The 24,824-nt window shown below is 47.0% G+C and overlaps 1 protein-coding gene across 1 annotated transcript in view; it reads left to right on the top strand.

Annotated features, from left to right (window-relative positions):
• The window catches only part of hydin (HYDIN axonemal central pair apparatus protein), a 1,725,340-nt gene that overhangs the window by 345,604 nt on the left and 1,354,912 nt on the right, over window positions 1-24,824 (top strand). Inside the window, 1 exon segment of the mRNA XM_070897728.1 lies at window positions 3,172-3,355. Coding sequence (XP_070753829.1) covers window positions 3,172-3,355 — 184 coding nt within the window.

Raw genomic sequence — 24,824 nt, 5'->3', positions numbered from 1 at the left:
TTAGGTGGTTGAACAGTCCAATTCCTGTCACAGGTGGGACAGACAGTGGTTGAGGGTAAGGGAGGGTGGGACAGGTTTGCCGCATGCTCTTTCCGCTGCCTGCACTTGATTTCTGCATGCTTTCGGCGGTGAGACTCGAAGTGCTCAGCGGCCTCCCGGATGCACTTCCTCCACTTAGGGTGGTCTTTGGCCAGGGACTCCCAGGTGTCGATGAGGATGTTGCATTTTATCAGGGAGGCTCTGAGGGTGTCCCTGAAATGATTCCTCTGCCCAAATACATACACTGGATGTAACCATGTTGTAAACACATATATTATAAACTAGTTGATTTCCCGTAACTTTGCTCACTGGTCATCTGGGGTTGAGAACGGCTAAGATGTTTTGTTGCTAAGACAGGGCTATGTTCACTGTGATCTTTCCCTTTAAGGACACTGTGCAAACATTCCCTGTGGGGAAATGACGTAAATAAGTGCCTCCTGAGATCAATGGCAGCTGATCGTTGAGGCAAGTTTCTGTTTAATTGGGAGGCATCGATAAATTCCCATCTCCTTTTCTTTGGGAGAGTTCAGATTATCAAGGTCAGAAAAAACCAGCAGGAAATGAATGGCTTTCTTCTCATACATTTAACACTTCGAAGTCTAACATTTGAAATGTGATGGATATGCACTTGATACAAGATATATTATATACGGCTCTCTCAAGGCATTACTTGTAGCGACTCTGATGCCCTCTGAGTTTTGTGTCGTTCACATTTTGTCCCAATGACATTGTGTCTCTCCACTGTATTTCTCTCCATCTCTTGATCTGTTCACATGATAATTTCACCTCTCCAATATCATCTTTCTTTGCCCCGATCTCTCCCCATTTCTCTCTTTGGCCATTTTTCCTTATCTCTTTACATGATCTCTCCTGCCCTTTTGTCTCGCTCCTGTTCTTTTGCTCCATCTCTCCCTTCACACAAACCTCTCTCTGCCCCTCAAATGTCTCTCTTCCCCCCCCCTCCCCCTGCCACCCCCCCCCCAAATCTCTTTGTTGTTGTGGGATAGAAGGGCTGGAATAATCAAAGCATAAATTAAATAGCTTTGGTGCCAGATGGGACAAGCCAGGATGGCCATGGAGCTGGGAGGTAGAAATTTGAACTGGATGGTTGGACTGAAGAAAGAGTAAGGGCAGGGCCAGGAGGGAGCAGACCCGGGGCAAAGGTAGAGCTGCAGGAGGGGCAGAGTTGGGATCTGGGGCTCCGGTTTTATAATATGAATGGGACCAAGGATGATTTCTGGAGAGTGACACCTGTCACCTGATGTGCCATTATTAATATATTACTGGTGGATCTCCTGTGGTGTTGCTGATGGTGAGTCTGGGGATATACCATGCCATAATAATCGAGGTGTTATCCCAAGCAATGCTGTGCCACTGATTTACAGTAAATCTCACTCTGTTTTTGCGTTGTATTTAGGGTTTTATGTCAGTGCTTGGGGATTGAATTTTATGATCATTGTTCTGTGAAAACAGTGGTCTTGCTCATTCCTATGGTCCCGAATGATTCTCGACATTACACAAATATACTCCTTTACCCATGCATTTAGTTTTTGTCCCTTAGCTTTTTAAAAAAAAGCTGAGGGTACACAGAAAGATGTACCAGGTTAGGGGTAATATTTTGATTGATTGATTTTCTTCCTCTTCCCCCACAGCTCCAGCTGAGATCAGCTAACAGCACACATCAGAAATTCAACCTGTGTGGACTGTATGGCTCACTATGGCTCACTTACCTCTACCAGCTGAATTATCACTGGAGCTACTTGGTGTCTTCATGAGAAAATACTTGTTGACCAGCTTGAATTTACACCATTAGCTAATGTTTTGTGAGAAATGTATGAATAATAACTGGTCTGCATTTCCTGACGTCTGGTGCATACCTGATGCCAGAAAACCTAATGGGCTGGAATTTCCAGGAGCAGGGCATCTTGCAGTGTGCCCAGTTAGTTAGACCTGTTCCTGTACCCTTTAGCTCGAAAGGTTTTTGCTCTGTAAGTTGCTGGAAGTGCGAGCTGGTAACGGTGCGGTGAGAGCAATAGGGACCTTGATGAACAATGGGACCAGCAGTGTATCTCCTTAACCGATGACATTTAAAGATTGAGGACTAAACAGAGGAAGGCTGAAGAAAGAGGGTGAATTAGAGTGGTTGAATTCAATGTCAAACCAGAAAGTGTAATAAACAAAAGGAAAGAAAGATTGATTTAAGACAGAGAGAGAGAAAAGAGAAAGAAAGGAAAAGTTAGAAAAAAAATAAAATTTGACTTTTTTTTAAAGATCTCCAACAACAATTCACTACCTGAAGGAATGAGATGCCACACTTTTAATTGTTCACTCTCTGGGCCCAAGAGGTTGATTGGCAGTTGTTAACAATTATCACAGTGTTAAAAGGATATTTAAGTTATTAATTACTAGACTTAACTTTCTGTGGCGAATTTAATGGGCAATGGAGCAACTTCATGAAATTCACTGGAAGATTGAGGGCGAGGTGCCATTTTCATGAAGCTAACAGTGGAGCAGAGCAAATCGTCCAGCAACCTGTGGTGATTCACAACTCATGGGGTATCTCTTCGTCGCCACAAGTTGCTGGCCAATTTTCACGTTAATATCAGCCTGTGTCGTTCACACACCGTTACTTTGTCAGCAAATTCCAATGTCTGTTGAAATTGAACCTGCCGATGACTTTATCGGCTAGGTTTCAGAATTTGCTACCAAATGACAGGAAACTTTTTGCCAACTGTTTAATGAGTAAACCACCTTTTGCCATTGCATTCTCAAGATGAAGTCATTAAATTACTTTAAAAAACAATCAATTTGTTATTAGAGAGAAAAAGAAAATTGCGGGCAATCTGAAATAAATACAGGAAATGCACAGATCAGCCAGCATCTGAAAGAGAAGACGGGTTAGCATTTTGGGTAGGTGAAGGGTCCCACCTAGGTGAGTGAACATCTCTTTTTGTTTCAGATGCTGACTAATCTGCTGCATATTTCCAGCCATTCTGTTTTTATTTCTGTCAATCGACATGATTGTAAATTTATGGATAATGGTAGTTGTGGTATTTCTGGGAGAATACAGTACTTGTTGGCAAGATAAGCGTTGAGCTATGCACCACAACTAATCTGGATATCTTTCTTCAGATTCTTTTCCGACTTGATGACTGAGGAGGAAGAGGAGACTGACCGTTTTTTGGAGGAGTGTGCTAGAGATCCCACTCTACACGAACGCATTTCTATCCTTAACCGTACCTTCCTGAATCGTCGCCGAATGGTGCAGGATGACAAGATGCTGTTGTCTGATCACATTATCATCATTGAGCCAGTGGTTAGTGCTTAGAATGGATTGCAGAGATAATCATGCTTCTGGGGCAGTGACACAGATATGGTCACATTTGTACTTTAGAGGTGGATTACTTTGTTGTCCGAACTGGAAGCACATGGAATGTACTGGGTAACCTTGTTTTTAAATGACTTTTTAAAATGAATTTTGTGCTCATCGAAGTTAAGAATGTTAGTGCTGGGGAATGAAGCATTTTCCATTTCAGGCACCCAGTATCAATATCCAGCACTCTATGGTACAGCTATTTTAGATGCAGAGTAGAGCATAAGAACATCAGAAATAGGAGCAGGAGTAGGCCATTTGGCCCCTTGAGCCTGCTCCACCATTCAATAAGATCATGGCTGATCTGATCATGGACTCAGCTCCACTTCCCTACCCGCTCCCCATAACCCTTGACTCCCTTATTGTTCAAACATCTGTCTATCTCCACCTTAAATATATTCAATGACCCAGCCTCCACAGCTCTCTGGGGTAGAGAATTCCAAAGATTCACGACCCTCAGAGACAAGAAATTCCTCCACATTTCCATTTTAAATGGGTAACCCCCTTATTCTGAAACTATGCCCCCTAGTTGTAGATTCCCCCACGAGATGAAACATCCTCTCTGCATCTACTCTGCATCCTCTGCATCCCACTTAGCACCCTCTACTCTGCCTGAGAAGAGATTCCACTACTGCCCATCATGACATTTTTCCATTTCCCACACCAGCCATCCTCTGAGTTAGATTGAAAATTTACTGCCAATTGGTGTTAAACCATGCCTGTAGTTTACTTGATCGTCATTGTATCATGGTTTCACAGATATCAGTTGTTGACTTCAGTGAAAGTGTCATAACTTGTAGGCATTGTGGGTAGAGAAAGGCCGGAGCAGAGGTTTCAATAGCTTCTTAAGAGAAACAAGGGGTAATTTGACAAGTTTGTGCTCCTGGTGGGTAAGGTTGAGCGCTCGGAATACAAGTCTGGAAAATTAATTCCGTAGTGTTGTACAAAACATTGTGATGTGTGTATTGTACTTAAAATCAATAAGACCCAAAAGCGAGTGTCACCATCAGGGAACCCTTCCACTGTGCCGTGTGGCAAAACCACTGTGCTAAGTGGGATAGATTTAGTCTAAATCTAGCAGCTCAAAACAGGGTATCCATGAGGCGGTGTGGGCTGTTAGCAGCAGCAGAATTGTATACCACGACAAGCTGTAACCTAATGGCCCATCATATCCTCCCTCCTCCATCACCATCAAGCCAGATGACCAACCCTGGCACAAATCGGAGTGTAGTTGAGCGTGCTGTGAGCAGAACCAGGGGTACCTGAAAATGAGCTGCCAACCTGGTGAAGCTGCAACACAGGACTGCATGCATACTAAACAGTAAGAGCAGCAACTATAGACTCCCACAGCCAACAGATCAAGTCAAAGTTCTGCAACTCTGCCACATCCAGTCGCGAATACTGGTGGACAATTAAGCAACTAATGGCAGGCTTCATGAACATCCCCATCCTCAATGATGGTGGAGCCCAGCACATACTTGCAAAAGGCAAGACTGAAGGGTTGGCAACCATCTTCAACCAGATGTGCCGAGTGGATGATCCTTCTTGGCCTCGTCTTAAAGTCCGACCATAACAGAAGTCAGTCTTCAGGCAATTCGATTCACTCCACATCAGATCAAGAATCAGCTGACTGCACTGTGCACAGCAAAGGCTACAGGCCTCCAAAACATCCTGGTATTAATTCTGAAGACCACTGCTCCAGAATTAGCTGTACACTTAGCCAAGATGCTCCAATACATCTACAACAAGTAGGAGAAATTCAATCTGGCCAATTACTGCTCTTTCAGGCTATTCCCAATCATCAGCAAAGTGATGGAAGGTGTTGTCAATAGTGTTATGAGTGATACTTACTCACCAATAACTTGCTCACTGATGTTCAGTTTGGGTTCCGTCAGGATTACTTGGCTCCAAACCTTATTACAGGCTTGGTCCAAACATGGACACGAGCTGAATGCCAAGGTGAGGCAAGGCATCAACTTGCAGTGTTTCACTGTACCATTCTGTACTGGAGCAGCTCACATGTTGTCAATCTTGTTTTTATTGTTGCTGGCTGCCATCTGTCACCTAATTGGAGGAGCAAACTGTTCTTCCATTTATTCACCCATCCATCATCCAAATGTCACTACCGGTGCTGAGTATTTGTGCAACATTACTTGAACTGGCAGTAGTGTAAGAATGGAAGATAATGTTATCAAGGTAAAGCAAAAGAGTCTTTCTCAATGGGGGAAGTGACTGTAACATTGTCCCATTTATTGTGGAATCACAGGTGGCTCTGCAATAAGATCATTGTAAAAATGCGAGAATTTCTACAGGCCCAGTAGGGAAAGACATGGCCGTTCAGACAATATGGTCCACAATGTGTGCTAGCTGATGAGAGATAAAAGATTACGGGGGCTCCTACGCCCAGTGGTTATCCGGTGAATGTTGCTGGAAAGTATGTGCATGTGGATGTTGGTTGAGGACAGTACTGGGGTCACCTCTGATGCCCTCCACAGAAGCCTTGCCTTCAATCACTCATTGTCCGCTCACACATTAAGGCTGGAATCTTCCCAGCCCTGCGAGTGTGGCTTTGGAGGCGGGCCCTCTGTCAAATGGCCCTGATTGACAGCGGGTCGGGATCCTGCTGTAAACCCACCTCTGTGTGAGTTTCTCAGCTGTCAGATCTGCGTGCGGATCGCAAATCTGACACCAAGCAGTGGGCCAGTAAATTAAGGTCGTTAAGAGGTAGTTGAATGCCACTTAAGAGGGTTAAAAGCAAGCACTTTTTGTTGGGTTTTCCGTCTCTGAGGACAAGCCAGATAAGTGGAGTCAGGTTCTCAGTTACTCTCTATTGGCAAGTTGACAGCTGCAGAAGTGGTATAAATCTACTATTTCACAGCCGGTCACTTTCCAATGTGATGAGCTAAAGCCTTCAGGATTTGGACAAAACTTTTGAGCTGTCTGCAGGTTGGAAGTGTTTACAGTGAACTCTCTATTCACTGTCGCCTCCGTGGAGCTATCTCTCTCATTATTCACAGATCACTTCTGTCATTTCAACCTTACCTGCCATCTATTCCAGCAGCACGGTGCCCTTGAGAAAATCTCACCTTGCTCCTCAGAATCCCCCCCATGATCAGCCCCAACACCAGCATCACTAAACACACCAGCATCACCAACAACAACACCAACCTTCTCCGCAATCACCTGATGCTGCACAGGACACAGGGCATCACCACCAACCACATTGCTACCCGGGAGGCCAGTGATGGCCTCACCATGGCGACACTTACTTCATTTGACGCTGTGCACCCTGACTGCCACATAATGTCCTAGGTTGGCACCAACCCACACCATCACAAAAGAACATCCCTGCAATGCCCAAGCCATTCCTTTCACACTCATCACCATTGTGCAAGGTTCCCTTATGTCTGACCATTCACTACAACTCACTATGGCACTTCCAAAGGTGTACAAAAATCTGTCCAAGAACACAAAGGGGCCGAAATTGAAGAACTTTCCGCCCACTGCCGCCGACATTCCTCTGCTCGAACCGCCTAGTGCCACTTTCGTCAGGCGGGAGGGGAGAGCCGACGGAAAGCGCCCACCGATGTCAGTGGACAGCTGATGCTCGTAACTAGACTCCCGCCCGCCGAGATGCCAGATTGGTGCTGGCGGGAATCGGCGGCAGGACAGCGGTGGACTGCTGCGAGGAGGCTGCTCTGCCCTCAACGGTAAGTGTGAAGATGGAGGAAACACATTCGTGATATTTAAAAAATGTATTTATTTACAGGCACTTACCTGTATGGGGTCCCCTGAAGGTCGTCAGATGTTATTTTTTTGCTGCATTTTATTTTTAGGTGTTTGGCCCTCCGTGGGCCCGACTCCATCCACAGCTGGCGAGAATGAGAGCTCACGCCGTCTCCCGCCCAGATTGATGGCATACATTGCTGCTTTACTGTCCGCCGACCTTCGAGGCACCTTGCTGATGAAAACCATGCCCAAAGAACCGTCAGGGACTTCGGCAGCCATCGGCGGTCCTATCGGTGGCACTTGGGCGGGCAGGGGCCTTCATCAAATTCAGGCCCAAAGTGTTCAACATTAAGATTTCAATGTTTGACAACACATGAGCAGAAACTCGACATGAACATTGGCTAAAACCCAAGTGCCTACCCTTACGTGTTATTGGTTGGTATGATTGGACAAGATGAGGGTGAGTGTGAGGGGTGGCTAGTGAGATGGGGAAGTGATAATGTAGGTAGAGAGAGAGAGAGAGGAATGGGTGGAGGTGCAAGTTAACTTGGTGCAAGCAAGGGTGTGCAGGAGTAGGGTAGAGAAGGCAGGGTGATGGGGATGTGATGAGTGGCACAGCAGGATGAGGTTGGGTGCGGCTTTGCACTCAAAATGGAGTGCCGGGCTGCAAAAATGCTGCCCAGACCACACAACAGAAGAAGTCGTCGAGCCGACCGGTGAGTCAGCCAAATCGTCAAGATGGCGGCACGGGGCGCTCCCCACTTCCCCTTTAACTTCTGCCCCGCGAGCGCATGTCAGCCCAGTTCGTGACCCGGGATGCTAGTGCTGACACCGCTCACGGCAGCCTCACACAGGGCAATATCTGTCACGGGGTGGACAGAGGTCGGCGCGTGGCACTAAGGGGTCGCCGCGCACGCCGATGATGTCATAGGCGCTTACGCGGCACCGCCATGGCAGCGCTTCCGCTAACTCCCGCACAATTTCGCGGGAGCCGGTAGCGCACCCCGCCCCCCCCCCCACCCCCGCCCTGGCGAAAAGTGTTGAACTCGCCCCTCCGGTGACGCTAATGGGCATCGCAAAAAGGGGCAATTTCGTACCCATTGACTGTTGACCCTGATCAATGAACAAATGAAATTGACTATTTTAAATATTCTGTGGTGATGGGGAGTAGTGGATCCAATGAGTGGTATGGGGAGGGGAGTTTTAATACCACAACAACAGTAACAACGCTGCAATTTGTGAAATGGAAGTACTTAGATCTGTAGAGCCAGGAAAAGCGAAAGAGGGGAGGCCTTTCCTGCTTGCTTGATTTTGTTCCCTTTTCCCATCTCTCCTGAAGGCAATACTGAATGCAAGGAATGGCAACGTTTCTCTGGCGGCATCCACGCTGCTACAGGCCAGGGGGTGTTTAAACTTGAAAATAATCTTTTACCGAAAGCAACCTGACTGCGTTCTGGTGCTGGCCTCAGGAGCAGCAGCACATTTTTTTTTAAAGAGTATCTTGGGCTGTTAATGCGGGAGAGCTCTGCACCTACACCTCCCTCTTCCCCTACCCAGGTGTGCACTCCATTGGCACTGTGAATTGCACTGTTACCAGCCCACAATAAGCAATGTGCGGATTTGGAACAGTATTCAGGGGAGAATCCAGGGAGCAGGTGGACTTTGTCCCAGATCGGTACACCAAAGACTTACTCTGGAATGTTGGTGCATTGATATTCATTGATATATAAACTTGTATTTAAATAGCACCTTTACCACTGTAAAATATCCCAAGGCACTTCACAGGAGCATTACAAAATAAAACTTGACACCAAGCCACAGAAGGAGATATTAGGGCAGATCCCCAAAAGCTTGGTCAAAGAGTTTGTGTATGCCAGCAAAGTTGCCAGTGTTACCAGCAATTGCAGTTAACGGCCACTAGAAATGGCTGCAATGCTAACCGAGTGAAATTGTTTTGGTGGGGGGTTAGGGGAGCATGGGGATAGTTGGTGTCATGCAATGCCGTCTTGGTGACATTGCTGGAGGGATCCGGAACGAAGTTTCTGCCCAGGTGCGGCGTTGCAGCTTCCCACAGCCTCTGTGAGCAAAGCTGTGAAGCTCGCAGGGAACTGTGGGTAATGAAGAGGTCTGAGAATTAAAGGGGCCATGCCCCCTGAAGTAGTATAAAATAAAATGCAGTGAATCAATACATTTTTCAGTCCATTCTGCCTTTTAAGAAATATTCAATATTTAAAAGAAGTTCCAAATGTGAATATTCAGTTGTTCAAGCTGAATAACCTTCCTCACCTCAACAAATGGGAAAACTGCCTCAGCACTAACACAAATGGCTCAACAAGCCAGGGAAGGAGATGCGAGGGTCTAACACACAGCACTTCAGCTTTGTGCAGGGGGGCAACACTGCAACAGCGGCCCTCTGCATGGGAAAGGATGGCCCTCCAGAAAGAACGATGTGGGAGTACATCACCAAGATGGTCACTGCCAGCAGTGTCGCCTCCACCACCTGGCTCCAGTGCCCAAAGAAGCTTCATGACCTCAGACAACTGGTCAAGGTCAGTGAATGCATCTTCAAAAGCCATCTCCTACCAACTGCACCACTAGCCTCGTACACTGCTCATTGCACAACCCCCAATCACTCATCTACCAACAACCTGCACCAATAACAAGGCACATTCCTAGCCTCATCTCATCCGCTTGGAGGAGACGGTGCTGGCCATTCTTGGCAAGGACATGGTTGAGACCTTGACCAGCAGCGGGGCTGAAAGGATACAAGATGCGGGTATCCTCGTGTGTTATCCTCCTTCTGGCATGCACCTCTTACTTTCCCATCCTCTAGTCAGCACAACTCCATCCTTGTGCATTCCTTATTTCACACACCCAAGAAATGTAGCTTGCCCAGCCAGTGGGACCGCAGGCGGATGATCCCATCCCAGATATCCTGGCCACAAAAGGTCTTTCTGGGATGCTGTAAATGTGAAATGACAGCATAAAATTCTGGAAATACTCAATTAGTCTGACAGCATGTCAACCTGAAATGTGAACTCTGTTTTTCTCTCCACGGATGTTGCGTGACCTGCTGAGTATTCACAGCATGTTCTGTCTTCACAAAGGTGTTCATTTACCATCCAAGCCCTTGTAAGCGTCCAGCAGCACTCCCTACATACTTAAAAATACTTTTCACATCTATTGCAGCAAGCCACCACTTCAATAAAATACAAAAAAAACAGTCCAAACCTTTAAATTAAAACTTACCTGAATGATGTGTGTGTCCCTGCAGACATCACCACTGTCAACCTGTTTGCACACCAGGTTACACACACACACACACACACACACACTCACTCCCACTAACCCCCTCCCTCCCTCAGGTCCTCTCTCCGGTTTTCAGAGATCACAGTGTAGGTGAGCACAGCTTGGAACAGCTTGTGAGTTTATCCATAGAATATTGACACTGTACTCCGGGCCCCCTGGCTCCAGCTCCAGCGTGCTGCTCTCCATTCGCAGGCTCTGCTGCACTTTTTCCCGCTCTCTCTCTAGCCGCTCACACTTTTACCATTGGGTCTTTACTAATGGCCACGTGTATTCTGGCCTCGAGTCCCGACATTGATGCTGTCCCCGAGTCCTGACCTTGATGCTGGCCCTGACCACCCTCGATGCTGGCCCCAAGTGATCCCCATGTGTGTATGCTAGGCCCATGCAGCAGAGCCTGGTCTCCAATCGTCTTGGGTCACCGTGCCATTGGACCAAGACCTTGCTCTGTCAAGTTCGTGTGGTAGCTGGTGTGCAATGGCCATCCCACGTTAAAATAATTCACGCACAGGCATCTGATACCACCCTTTAAAATGAAGTTCGGGACCTGAAACGTCAAGACCCTCATGGATAACCCCAACAGCAACAGACATGAACGTTACACCCCTATCATTGCCCAGGAACTTGGACACTTCGACATAGACATTGTCGCCGTGAGCGAGACATGGCCAGCAGGAGAATGCCAGCTCCAGGATCAAGGAACAAGGCGAACCAGAATGCCATCTCCATGGGGTTGGCTTCTCCATCAAAAATTAGCTAGTTTAGCGTCTTAGAGATTCCCCTTATGGGATAAACGAACGCCTCATGACCCTTCGGCTCGCCCTAACTCCGAACCAGTACGCTACGGTTGTCAGTGCGTACGCCCCAACCCTTGAAGCTACCGACAAGGCCAAAGAGGAATTCTACTCTAGCCTTGAACAATCCCTGTCCTGAGTTCCAACGGGTGACAAGTTGATTCCCCTTGGCAATTTTAATGCCAGAGCTGGAAAGGAACAGACCTCTGGAGAGGTGTGATTGGCAGGAAAGGAGTAGGGAAAACCAACTCCAACAGTATCCTCCTCCTGACGAAATACTTAGATCATGGTCTTGTCATAACCAACACCCGTCAGAGAGACATGTATAAGGCCTCATGGCAACCCCCTCATTCCATTGGCATCTGTTAGATTGCATCATCGTCCAAGCGAGGGACTGCAAGGACTTCTGTTGGACTGACCACTGCCTAATCCGCTCTGTTATTTCCATCAACCTAGCCTCAAAATGGCGGCCGCAACAGAAACGCTGCCACAGAAAAATCAACACTGAAGCACTCAAAGACCCTGCAAAGAAAGCCCTATTCAGTCAATGCCTCACAGCCAACCTGATGACTCTCACTGAACTCTTGGTTTCTCTACCAGAAAACATCAAGACTGGTTCGATGAGAACGACCAGGAGCTAATAAATTGTAAGCGCAAGGCATTCTTGAATTAGAAACATTAGAAACTCGAGAGAAAGAAAACACATCTACAGACAACTGAAGGCCGAGGTCCAACATAAAACTCGTGACCGAAAGAACAGATGGTGGGTGGAAAGAGCGCAGAAGATCCAGCAACTAGCTGACAATCATGATGTGCATGGATTCTTTCGCGCAGTCAAGACCACCTACGCCCCAAGCACCCAAGAACCTATCCCATTGACTGCTAAGAATGGAGAGTTGCTCATCAAGGACAGAGAGGCAGTCAGTGCCCGCTGGAAGGAGCACTTCGAAGATCTCCTTAACCAAGACTCTGTCTTTGATATGAGTGTCCTTGACTCCATTCCACAGCATGCTACCCACCACTATCTCGGCGCAATTCCAGTCCGGCATGAGGTTGAAAAGGCCATCTGACAACTGAAAAATAACAAGGCTTCCAGGGCAGATGGAATCCCCGCTGAAGTACTAAAGCATAGTGGAGAAGTACTCTTGACTTGAATCCATTATCTTGTCTCTCTTATCTGGAAGGAGAAGAGCATGCAAGGGGATTTCAGAGATGCCGTAATCGTGACCATCTTCGAGGAATTAGACAAGTCCGATTGCGGTACTTACAGAGGAGTTTTCCTGCTGTCTGCCACAGGCAAAGTCATCACAAGAATCCTCCTCAATCGTCTCCTCCCAGTGGCTGAAGAGCTTCTCCCAGAGTCGTAATGCGGATTCTGCCCACTAAGAGGCACAACAGGCATGATTTTCACCGTGTGACAAATTCAAGAAAAATGTAGGGAGCAGCTTCAACCTCTCTACATGCCCCTTTTTGACTTCGCAAAGGCCTTCGACACTGTCAACCAAGAGGGATTATGGAGTGTCCTTCTCAAATTTGGCTGTCCTCAAAAATTTGTCACCATCCTCCACCTGCAAGCCGTGAGCCTTACCAAGGAATCCACCACAGACCCAATACAAGTGCAGACCGTGGGTGAAGCAAGGCTGTGTCATCGCACCAATGCTCTTTTCAATCTTCCTCGCTGCCATACTCCATCATCTCACCTTTAACAAGCTCCCCGCCAGAGTGGAGCTAATCTACAGGACAAACGGAAATTGTTCAATCTCTGTTGCCTCCAGTCCAGAACCAAGGTTGTTCCAACCTCTGTCATTGAATTACAATATGCAGATGACGCTTGCGTTTGTGCACATTCGGAGGCCGAATTCCAAACCATCAATGACAACTTCACTGAAGTGTACAAGAGATTGAGCCTTACATTAAACATCCGTAAGACAGAGGTTCTCTACCAACCTGTGTCTGCCGCACAGTACTACCCCCTGATTATCAAGATCCATGACGAGACCTTGGACAATGTGGACCACTTCTCATACCTCGGGAGCCATCTGTCAATGAGGGCAGACATGGATGACAAAATCCAACACCGCCTTCAGTGCAACCTTCAGTCCATGAGGTAAAGAGTGTTTGAAGACCAAGATTTCAAACCCGGCACCAAGCTCATGGTCTACACAGCAGTAGTGATAACCGCCCTCCGATATGCTTCAGAGACATGGACTATGTACAGCAGGCCTCCGCTAAATCCTGCAAATCCATTGGCAGGATAGGCGTACCAACGTCAGTGTTCTCGCTCAGGCCAACATCCCCAGCATCGAGGCATTGATCACGCTCAATCAGGTTCGATGGACGGGCCACATTGTTCGCATGCCTGATACAAGACTCCCGAAACAAGCACTCTACTCCGACCTCCGTCACGGCAAGCGAGCCCCAGCAGGGTAGAGAAAACGCTTCAAAGGCGCCCTCAAAGCCTCCTTGAAAAAAATTTAACATCTCCACCGATGCTTGGGAATCCCTGGTCCAAGATCGCACAAAGTAGAGGAGAAGCATTCGAGAAGACGCTGAACACCTCAAATCTCTTTGCCGGGATAACGCGGAAGCCTAGCGCAAACAGTGGAAGGAGTGCACGACAACCCAAGCACCCCACTCACCCGTCCTTCCATCCACCGTCTACCCCACCTGACAGAGACTGTAGACTCCACATAGGACTCATTAGTCACCTTAGCACTCATTTTAGTGTGGAAGCAAGTCACCCGCAACTCCGGGGGACTGCCTAAGAAGAAACAGCACACCAGGTTAATCTGACGTGCTGAGGACCCAGTGCTGAATTCAGTGCTAGGGTCGAAGTTCGCGTTGGTGACATTAAGTCGGCGTTGCACGCTGATTGACATCACCACGCTGCTATTTTTTTTCTAGGGCACTGCTAGTTACAGGGAGAGATGAATATGGTGACCATCGCGGGACCTGCCACCAGCTGGCGAAAGAGCAGTGGCGCTATGGAGTGTCAGTAAGTAGATGAATTTCTAGCCCGTAGGTTCTAAGGAGCATCTGAAAGAATGAAGGGGAGATTCAGGGAAGGAATTCCAGAGCTGAAGGCATGGCCACCAATGGTGGAGCAATTAATATTGGGGATGCTCAAGAAGCCAGAATTGGAGGAGTGCAGATATCTTGGAGGGTTGTGGGGCTGCGGAGATTACAGAGGTAGAGAGAGGCGTGGACATGGAGGGTTTTGAAAACAAGGATGAGAATTTAAAATTGTTGCGTTGCTTAACTGGGAGCCAACATAGGTCAGCGAGCACAGGGTTGATGGGTGAACAGGACTTGGTGTGCGTTAGGATACGGACAGCATAGCTTTGGATGACCTCAAGTTTACGGAGGGTAAAATGTGGGAGGCTGCTAAGGAGTGCGTTGGACTAGTCAAGTCTAGAGGTAACAGAAGCCATGGATGAGGGCTTCAGCAGCGGATGTGCTGCATTACGGGCGAAGGCGAGCGTTGTTACTGAAATGGAAAAAGGTGCAAATATGTGGTTGGAACCTCATCTCAGGGTCAAATATGACACCAAGGTTGCGAACAGTGTGGTTCAGCCTCAGATAGTTGCGAGTTAGAGGATGGCGGTGACCAAAAGCAATAGCTTCAGTCTTCCCAATATTTAGTTGGAGGAAATTTCTGCTCATCCAGCATCAGACAAGCAGTATGGCAGTTTAGAGACTGTGCAGGGGTTGAGTAAGGTGGTAGTGATGTACAGCTGGGTGTCGTCTGCGTACATGTGGAAACTGACGCAGTGTTCTCGGATGATGTTGCCAAGGGACAACATGTAGATGAGAAATAGGAGGGGGCCAAGGATAGATCCTTGGGGGACACCAGAGGTAACGGTATGGGAGCGGTAATAGAGAAGCCATTGCAGGTGATTCTCTAGCTACGATTAGATAGGTAAGAATGGAACCTGGTGAGTGCAGTCCCACCCAGCTAGATGATGGGGAAGCATTGGAGTAGGATGGAGTGGTCATCTGTGTCAAAGGCTGCAGACAAGAATGACGAGAAGGGATAGTTTACCTTTGTCACAGTCACAAAGGATGTCGTTTATCAATGACCCTGTTTTTCAGTAGTTTGAACAGGAAGTATGCTAATGTTTTCCGGGAGTCACCTACACACAAGTCTGAAAACCACTGATCTACAACTGCATTTGCCACGTATTGGTCCAATTTCCTAAACAATCCAAATGTGCTCAATCTGGCTGTACCGTTCCCAATTATTTTCTTTCTTTCCAATTTTGTTCTTATCATAAGCTTGGAGCTCTTGCTTTCAATAATTTCATCCTGTTGATTTTTATATATATTATAATCGCAGGAGTGCCAAAACGGATGCAGTTGTATCCTCGATTCAGCATTCCTCTTTTGGCTACCCTCCGTTTTGTGTGTTTTGGGGAGATGGGTTCAGTGAATTTTGTGTTAAAGGTGACCGACCTTTGCATAATCCGCATAAGTAACCTAGCAACATAGGGCAGAATTGGAGGAGAAAAGTGGGAGGCAGGGAAGGGGATGGAAAAATTCGGGCAAGGACTGAATTTCTCATTCTTTTGTCATGTTGCCAATGTTGTTCCCGCATAAAGAGTTAACCTAGTGGAAATGATATGCATAGAATTTCAAAAAATGCTGAACGACTGTTGTAGACGAGGGTGAACTGTGCTGACTCATTGCTTTCATAATGGTATTGCTGCCTCTGGTTATTTGTTGTTTGTCCCAGTCCTTTGGGGTGGGGGGTATAACCTTTCTGTGCCTGTCCTGCTGTTCCTAATGCCAATTTGACTGATTGTAGCTCTGTTGTGTCGACAAAAGTGTTCAACATCTTTTGCATTTAACAAAACTTCATTGTGAGTTTGTTGATTTGAATTTTGTCAAAGACCAAGGTTAAACTTTTGTCAGTCAATGTCACATTTTGTTAGTGTCGACTGGCCATTAACTTTCTTGCTGATGTAACCCTTAGATTACTGGAGCTTTTCTTTTGTAGCGGAGCCGTTGGTATTTAATCGGCAGGCTTTTTTTTTTACATGAATCTCCCTTTTCACCTATTTTGGAATCAGCTTTGGCTCAGTGGTGGGAATCTCGCTGCTGAGTCAGGAGGTCATGGGTTTAGGCCAAAGCCCAAGACTTGAGCGCATAATCCAAGCTGAAACTACTGTGCAGTGCTGAGGGAGTGCTGCACTGACAGGGGATCCATCTTTGGATGAGACGTTAAACTGTTGTCCCATCTGTCCTCTCAGATGGTCACAATGACACTATACGACAAAGAGCAGGGGGGTTTTCCTGGTGTCCTTGTGAATGTTTATCCGTCAACCAATATCATTTAAAAAAAAAAGACTATTTGGACGTTAATCTCATTGCTGCTTGTGGGATTTTCTGTGAGCAAAATGGTTACCATATTTCTCTACAACAGTGACTACACTTCAAAGGTACTTCATTGGCTGTGAAGCAAATTGGGTTATCCTGAGGTCAACATGTTATATAAACTCAAATTCATTACTTTTTTTGTCCTTTCCTTTCCTGAAAGCTGTAATTTATACTGGGCTATATAAAAATGTATAAATATTCAAGGATAAGAAAAGGTCATTTGTTCAATTGAAGCTCCTTCCTCCAGCACTCAAACTCACCCAGTTTAGCATCCAAATTGTACATTGAAAATCCCTAATGTCCATCTATGCAACCTTGCCTGCCAGATTATTCCAAATATTCCAAAGATTTACTTTGAAGTAATATTTTAGGCTTACATTATCTATACCATTTAAGACTTTATATAGTCAGTGAGGTCCTTCCTTAATCATATTCTTGATAGACTGACACATTAAAACTTTTGAAAATTACATCAAACTCATCCCCTTACATTTGATGGCATTCTAGTTGCTCTCCCTCAAAGCCTCTCCAATGCGTGTGACAGAAATTGAGTACATTATTTCAAGTGAGGTTTAACCAGTGTACTGTAGAGCCTTAGTGTAAGCGTCATAGATTTATGCTTTACTATATTTACTGATGGTGCAGTCCTCACCATTTGGCCATTCTTCCTGGATAAGCTGAGACAGTACGCATTGGCAGGCTATTTGGCCACGTGGGATGTTTCCTAAGCCTGATTTTGTTGTCATCACCTGACACTCTCACATGCACTCTTTCTAATCGGAATTATTGGATAGTGATCAAGAGTATTTTTTACCTGTGTTTTTTACCTCCATCTCACCGGCCTCTGAGCCCAGGGCCAATCTTGGTGCTCCCATGACTGCTGTAGTTAAGAGTAGCTAACTCAATACAGACCTGGGACTGAACCTAGGTTATACCAGGTCTGTATGGCACTGTGCTATGCCAGGCAATGTGTTTATCACTGAACTATTGGATCAGGGAGCAAGAACAGACAAATTCTATATCCTTACTAGACTAGATTTAATTAGATTTTTTTAAAATTGGTATTTTCTCCCTTTCTCTTAATCTTTTTTTATGATTAATTCTTGGGTTGTGGGTGTCGCTGGCAAACAGCATCTATTGCCCATCCCTAATTGCCCTTGAGAAGGTGGCGGTGAGCCGCTGCAGTCCGTGTGGTGAAGATGCTGTTATGGATTTTGACCCAGCGACGATGTAGGAACGGCGATATACTTCCAAGTCAGGATGGTGTGTAACTTGGGGCCTGAACTTGGTGGAAGCTAAGTTCCGCCCAAGTGCCAGCCAAAGGACCGCTGAGGGACCTGACGGTACTTTGGGCGGGAATTTCGTTAAAAAGTCCTGGAATGACTGTCCGATGGCAAAAAAGCGACTTACGTCATCAATCTGGGCGTCAGCAGGTGGGAGCTCCCAATCTCGGCGGCAAATGCAATCCTCGCCAAAGTGCGGCCGAAGATTGAGTCGGGCCCAGGGAGGAGGGAACGCATAAAAATAAAAATTTACACAAAAACCCGACTGGAAAACCTTCAGGGGACGCCATCCACCTGAGTCGCTGTAAAACAAATTAATAAAAGAAGTTTACTAACTTTTATTTTCAGGTCTTCATACTTACCGTTAGGGTTAGGCCTGCCTCCACGCGGCGTTCCTTCCCCCTACTGCCCTCGACTCCCACCCGGAGCAAGCGAGCAGCTTGGCAGGCACTTATGCGCCTTGTGCGCTAACGGATGTCAGCAGGCGGTTCCCAGCGGTCCTCCCTCCCCACTGGCGAGAGGCCTCCACGAAACTGGCACCAAAGGAAGACCGCCCAGAAAACTCGGCGGTAGCGGGTGGTAAGTCCAGCAAGTTTGGGGCCATGCAGGGGAACTTGCAGGTGATGGTGTTCGATGCGCCTGCTGCCCTTGTCTTTCCAAGTGGTGGAGGTCGTGGGTTTGGGAGGTGCTGCCAAAGAAGCCTTGGCGAGTTGCTGCAGTGCATCTTGTAAATGGTAAACACTGCACCACAGTGCGCCGGTGGTGGAGGGGGTGAGTGTTTAAGGTAATGGATGGGGTGCCAATCAAGTGGTCTGCTTTGTCCTGGATGGTGTTGAGCTTCTTGAGTATTGTTGGAGTTGCACTCATCCAGGCAAGTGGACAGTATTCCATCACACTCCTGACTTGAGCCTTGCAGATGGAAAGTCTTTGGGGAGTCAGGAGGTGAGAGACTCGCCGCAGAATATCCAGCCTCTGACCCACTCTTGTTGCAACAATATTTATGTAGCTGGTCCAGTTAAGTTTCTGGTCAATGGTGACCCCCCAGGATGTTGATGGTGGGGCATTCAGCGATGGTAGTGCCATTGAATGTCAAGGGGCGGTGGTTAGACTCTCGCTTGTTGGAGATGGTCATTGCTTGGCACTTGTGTGGCGTGAATGTTACTTTACACATCAGTCCAAGCTGAATGTTGGCCAGGTTTTGCTGCATGCGGGCATGGGCTGCTCCATTACTCATCAGTGAACATCCCTACTTCTGACCATATGATGGAGGGAAGGTCATTGATTAAACCGTTGAAGATGGTTGGGCCTAGGACACTGCCCTGAGGAACTCCTGCAGCGATGTCCTGGAACTGTGATGGATTGACATCCTACAATCACAATCATCTTCCTTTGTGCTCGGTATGACTCCAGCCAGTGGAGAGTTTTCCCCCTGATTCCCATTGAATTCAGTTTTACTAGGGCTCCTTGATGTTAAGGGCAGTCACTCTTATCTCGCCTCTGGAATGCAGCACTTTTGTCCATGTTTGGATCAAGGCTGTAATGAAGTCTGGAGCTGAGTGGTCCTGGCGGAACCCAAACTGAGCATTGGTGAGCGGGTTATTGCTGATTAAGTTTTCTAGTAGTTTTGTGTGCACTAGAAAACTTACTTTACTTCGTCACTCTTCGAGCTCAGATTAATTTAGATTGAATTGAAATCAAAGGCCCAGTGATGAGCTAACAATACTCTGTCGCTTAGCTCCTCCCCTCTACTTTGATTAGATTAGAACATGTTTACGTTTTATCGACCGCTGTTTAGATTTGTAATTTTGTTTACCCACAACTTCTAGCACATAATATCCTTGCTGAGAAGGTGATTTGTCTCCGCATTCTGCCAATGTTGCAGTGTTAATGACAGTGAGGAGTGCTCTCTGATTTTCCTTCCTTTCACAACACATTAAAGCACAGCAGATGTATCTGGCTATAATGTTATACTGCACAGTGATTAAGCTGATTTGAAGCCCAGGTAAGTGTGACTGGAAGATAGCATTTGGAACAGATCGTTCTGAGCTGAACTCAGCGTAATCTTCTCGCCTGAACAGTGAAAATATAGAGCGAGGGATATTACTGTTTCAATGCACTCCCTGTTTTTTGCTCTTTTCTCTATTTACTCGCGATAAAGCATTGCAGTGGGTTAAACCGAAGCAGACCTTGAGTATTGCTGCTCTTGTTATTGCAGGAGAGTGAATCCAAATATTAACCTTGCTACTATTCCAAACGCAAGGAGTGAACTCTTTCAGTTCATCATTATCATAGGCAGTCCCTCGGAATCGAGGAAGACTTGCTTCCACTCTTAAAATGAGTCCTTAGGTGGCTGAACAGTCCAATACAAGAACTGCAGTCCCTGTCACAGGTGGGACAGATAGTCGTTGAGGGAAGGGGTGGGTGGGGAGTCTGGTTTGCCGCACGCTCTTTCCGCTGCCTGTGATTGATTTCTGCATGCTCTCAGCGATGAGACTCGAGGTGCTCAGTGCCCTCCCGGATGCACTTCCTTCACTTAGGGCGGTCTTTGGCCAGGGACTCCCAGGTGTCAGTGGGGATGTTGCACTTTATGAGGGAGGCTTTGAGGGTGTCCTTGTAATGTTTCCTCTGCCCACCTTTGGCTTGTTTGCTGTGAAGGAGTTCTGAGTAGAGCGCTTGCTTTGGGAGTCTCGTGTCTGGCATACGAACAATGTGGCGCACCCAGCTTCAATGCTGGTCAGTGCTTCAATGCTGGGGATGTTGGCCTGGTTGAGGACGCTCTCACTCTTTCAGTTATAATTCTGTTGTATCATTCTTTACAATTATACTACGGTCATAATGTATTAAAATCAGCCTGGTATCTCCATGATCCCATTTGCGGTGCAATGCAATACACTCCGACCAGCAGCCGGGAGTGCACTACATTCATCCAAAGAGCGAGCCCAGAGCAGAGAGAACGGACTGTGAGGGGAGAGAAGACAAAAGAAATCATAGGAACGCACGTAAGTGATTGGTTGGTCAGTATTTCTCTCTTTTTTCTAAACTTGGGCATTGCTTTAAATTAAGAGCCGGGATTAAAAACTAAACATAGATAACTGATATATCCAAACTTGAAAACTTAATTAATTAAATAAAATACGTTAGAGATGGCGGGGCAGGGGATGAGTTGCAGCTGCAGCATGTGGGAGCTGGTGGACACCAGTGTGATCCACGGCAACCACATCTGCAGTAAGTGTTGGCAGCTCAGGAACTTCGGCTCCGAGTTGATGAGCTGGAGTCCGAGCTTCAGACACTGAGATACATCAGGGAGGGGGAGAGTTACCTGGACACTGTGTTCCAGCAGAGAGTCACACCCCTTACGTTAAATAATTGAAATTTGGTCTGTGGTTAGAGACAGGAGCGTGTGACTGCGAGTGAGGAAGGTATGGGGACCCAGGAAGTAGTGATGGAGGAGCCTCAGCCCTTGCTCTTATCCAACAGGTACGAGGTTCTTGCTCCCTGTGTGGACGAGAGCAGGGACATAGAAACATAGAAATTAGGTGAAGAAGCAGGCCATTCGGCCCTTCGAGCCTGCACCGCCATTCAATAAGATCATGGCTGATCATTCAACCTCAGTACCCCTTTCCTGTTTTCTCTCCATACCCCTTGATCCCTTTGGCCGTAAGGGCCATATCTAACTCCCTTGCAGGGAGGGTAAGCAAACTGACCACAGCACCTTGGTACAGGGGGCCATTCAAGTGGGGAGAGTAAAAAGAAATGTTGGAGCGGTGGGGGACAGTATAGTTAGGGCGATAGATATAGTTCTCTGCAGCTGAGAGCATGAGACCTGAAGGCTGTGTTGCCTTCCCGGTGCCAGAGTTAAGGACATCTCTGGGCTGCAGAGGAACTTGGAGTGGGAGGGGAAAGAACCAGTTGTCGTGGTCCACGTAGGTACCAACGACATAGGTAGGACAAAGAAAGAGGTTCTGTTGAGGGAGTATGAGCCGCTAGGGGCTAACTTAAAAAGCAGAACCACAAAGATAATAATCCCAGGATTACTACCTGAGCCACGAGCAAATTTGCATAGGGTAAATAAGATCATAGTGATGAACGCGTATCTCAAAGATTGGTGTGGGAGAAATGGGTTTCGATTCATGGGACACTTGGCACCAACACTGGGGTAAGTGCGAGCTGTTCCATCAGGATGGGCTTCACTTGAACCGTGCTGGGACTAGTGTTCTGGTGAATTGAATAACTGGGGCTGTAGAGAGGGCTTTAAACTAAATAGGGCGGCGGGGGGTGGGGGGGGGGGGGGAGATCAGGTGAGCGGAAATTTAAAAAGTCAAAACGAAAGCAGAAGGCAAATAGTGCAGGGTAGCGATAAGGGAAATGATAACAAGAGTGTGACAGGAAGGGACAGAGCCGATAAACATAAGACTGTATCAGAAAGTGGGGTCAGAGTAGGGAAAAATGGTAAAAAGAAAAAATTTAAAGCTCTTTATCTGAATGCACGCAACATTCGTAACAAGATAGATGAATTGAAGGCACAAATAACTATAAATGGATATGATCTGATAGCTATTACAGAGATGTGGTTGCAAGGTGACCAAGGCTGGGAACTCAATAGTCAGGGTATTTGACATTTCGGAAGGATAGACAGAAAGGAAAAAGAGGTGGGGTAGCTCTGTTAATAAAGGATGAGATCAGTGCAGTAATGAGAAATGATATTGGCTCAGAAGACCAAGGTGTAGAATCAGTTTGGGTGGAGATAAAAAATAATAAGGGGAAGAAGTCACTGGTGGGAGTAGTCTATAGGCCCCCTAACAGTAGCTACACTGTAGGACAGAGTATTAATCAAACAATAATGGAGGCTTGTAAGAAAGATACAGCAATAATCATGGGCAATTTTAATCTTCATATAGATTGGACAAATCAAATTGGCAAAGGTAGCCTGGAGGAAGAGTTCATAGAGTGTACTCGGGATGGTTTCTTAGAACAATACATGTGGAACCAACCAGGAATCAGACTATTTTAGATCTGGTAATGTGTAATGAGACTGGATTAATTAATGATCTCATAGTAAAGGATCCTCTTGGGAAGAGTGATCATAGCATGGTAGAATTTGAGAGGAGCAGTTTGGAGCACGAGGTTGGAGCTGTGGGCAAATCAAAAAAGCTAGCCAACGCAGCAGCGGAATCAACGGCACGGAGGTTGGAATCGGTCAGGAGCGGAGGACAGAAGCGGCCAGGAGCAGAGGTCGGAAGCGGCGAGGAGCGGAGTTCGGAAGCGGGCAGGAGCGGAGGGAGGGATCGAGGAGGAGCAGAAGTCGGGACGGGCGAGGTCCGGAGATTGGAAGCGGAGAGGAGAGGACGGACGAGGCATGGAGGAGCGAAGAGGTCGGAGCCTAGAGGTGGAGCAGCATGGACAAGACCAAGGGAAGGCGCAACATGGGCCAATAGCGAGGCAGTGAGGCTGTCAAGCTCACATTGCATACTATGAATGCCACGTAGAGAAGGAGGACAGTAGGAGTATGTTTGAGTTTGTGTGTATGTATTGGCACATGTGACGGAGCCTGGTCTCCAATCGTTTGGATTCCCTTGCCACTGGACCAAGACCTTGCTCTGTCATGGTCATCTGTGTTGGCTGGTGTGCCAAGGCCACCCCACATTAAAAGAATTCACGCACAGGCATCGTCCACTGCTTAAAATGAATTCATCAGTCATCTGAGTACTCATTTTTAGTGTGAAGGCAAGTCATCCCCGACCCCGAGAGACTGCCTATGATGATGAAATTTCAAAGTCAGTTTGAGGGTGAGAAAGCTCACAAACTAGTTTGAGGTCTCAAACTAGTGTCCTGAACTTAGTTAAAGACAATTACAAAGGTATGAAGGCGGAATTGTATAAAGTGGACCGGGACAATAGACTAAAGGGTAAGACGGCAGATGAGCAGTGGCAATCATTTAAGGAGATATTTCATAACTCTCAGCAAAGATATATTCCAGCGAAAAAGAAAGACTTGGTAGGAGAAGTAAAGGATGTTGCGAAGATTAGTGGAAGGCCATAGGATTGGGAAATTTTTAGAAACCAGCAAGGACAACTAAAAATAATAGAGACAGAACATAGTTTATGAGAGTATAATTGCAAAATATATAAAAACAGACCGTAAGAGCTTCTACAGGTATCATCATCATAGGCGGTCCCTCAAAGTGAGGATGACTTGCTTCCATGCCAAAAAGGAATGAGTTCACAGGTGTTTCAATGAAGGACCCAATATTCCGGATCCCGAACTACATCCTGAAGGGTGGAAGATGCCTGTGCGTGAATTTTCTTAATGTGGGGTGACCATTGCACACCAGCCACTACACGGGCTTGACAGAATGAGGTCTTGGTCCAGTGGCAAGGATTACCAAAGACAACTGGAGACCTGCTCTGCTGCACGGACAGAGTGCGCGCACATATCGCAGTGTAGGCTGGCCCGTGCTGCCCCTGGGACCACGCCTCAATCTGGGCCCTTGCCGCTCCTTCGCCCCTCCTGCTGTGCCTGCCCGCACTGCAATCAGCGACCTGGCTTCGCAGCCGCCACCCTCCTGCAGTGGTATGCCGCCACACGCTGCTCCCTCCGATGGCCCCAGCCTGCTGATGGTCTTGCAGGCCGGTCCGTGCCGATTTCCGTCCAGGCCACGAAATGCTGCTCCGTCTAATGCAGCCTTTCAATCACAGTAATGTAAAAAGGAAGAGAGTAGTTAAAGAAATTGGTCCCTTCGAGGATGAGACTGGAGACTTAACAATGGAAAGCTGGGAAATGTCAGAGACTTTGAACAAATATTTTGTATTGGGCTTCACGGTAGAAGACACTAAAAGCATCCCAATAATTGATAATCCAGGGACGATTGAGAGGGGGGAACTTAAAACAATCACTATCACTAGAGAAAAAGTACTAGGCCATCTA

The sequence above is a fragment of the Pristiophorus japonicus genome, chromosome 13 (assembly GCF_044704955.1).
Source record: "Pristiophorus japonicus isolate sPriJap1 chromosome 13, sPriJap1.hap1, whole genome shotgun sequence".
NCBI classification, from domain to species: domain Eukaryota; kingdom Metazoa; phylum Chordata; class Chondrichthyes; family Pristiophoridae; genus Pristiophorus; species Pristiophorus japonicus.
This window is presented reverse-complemented; position numbering and strand designations above follow the sequence as displayed.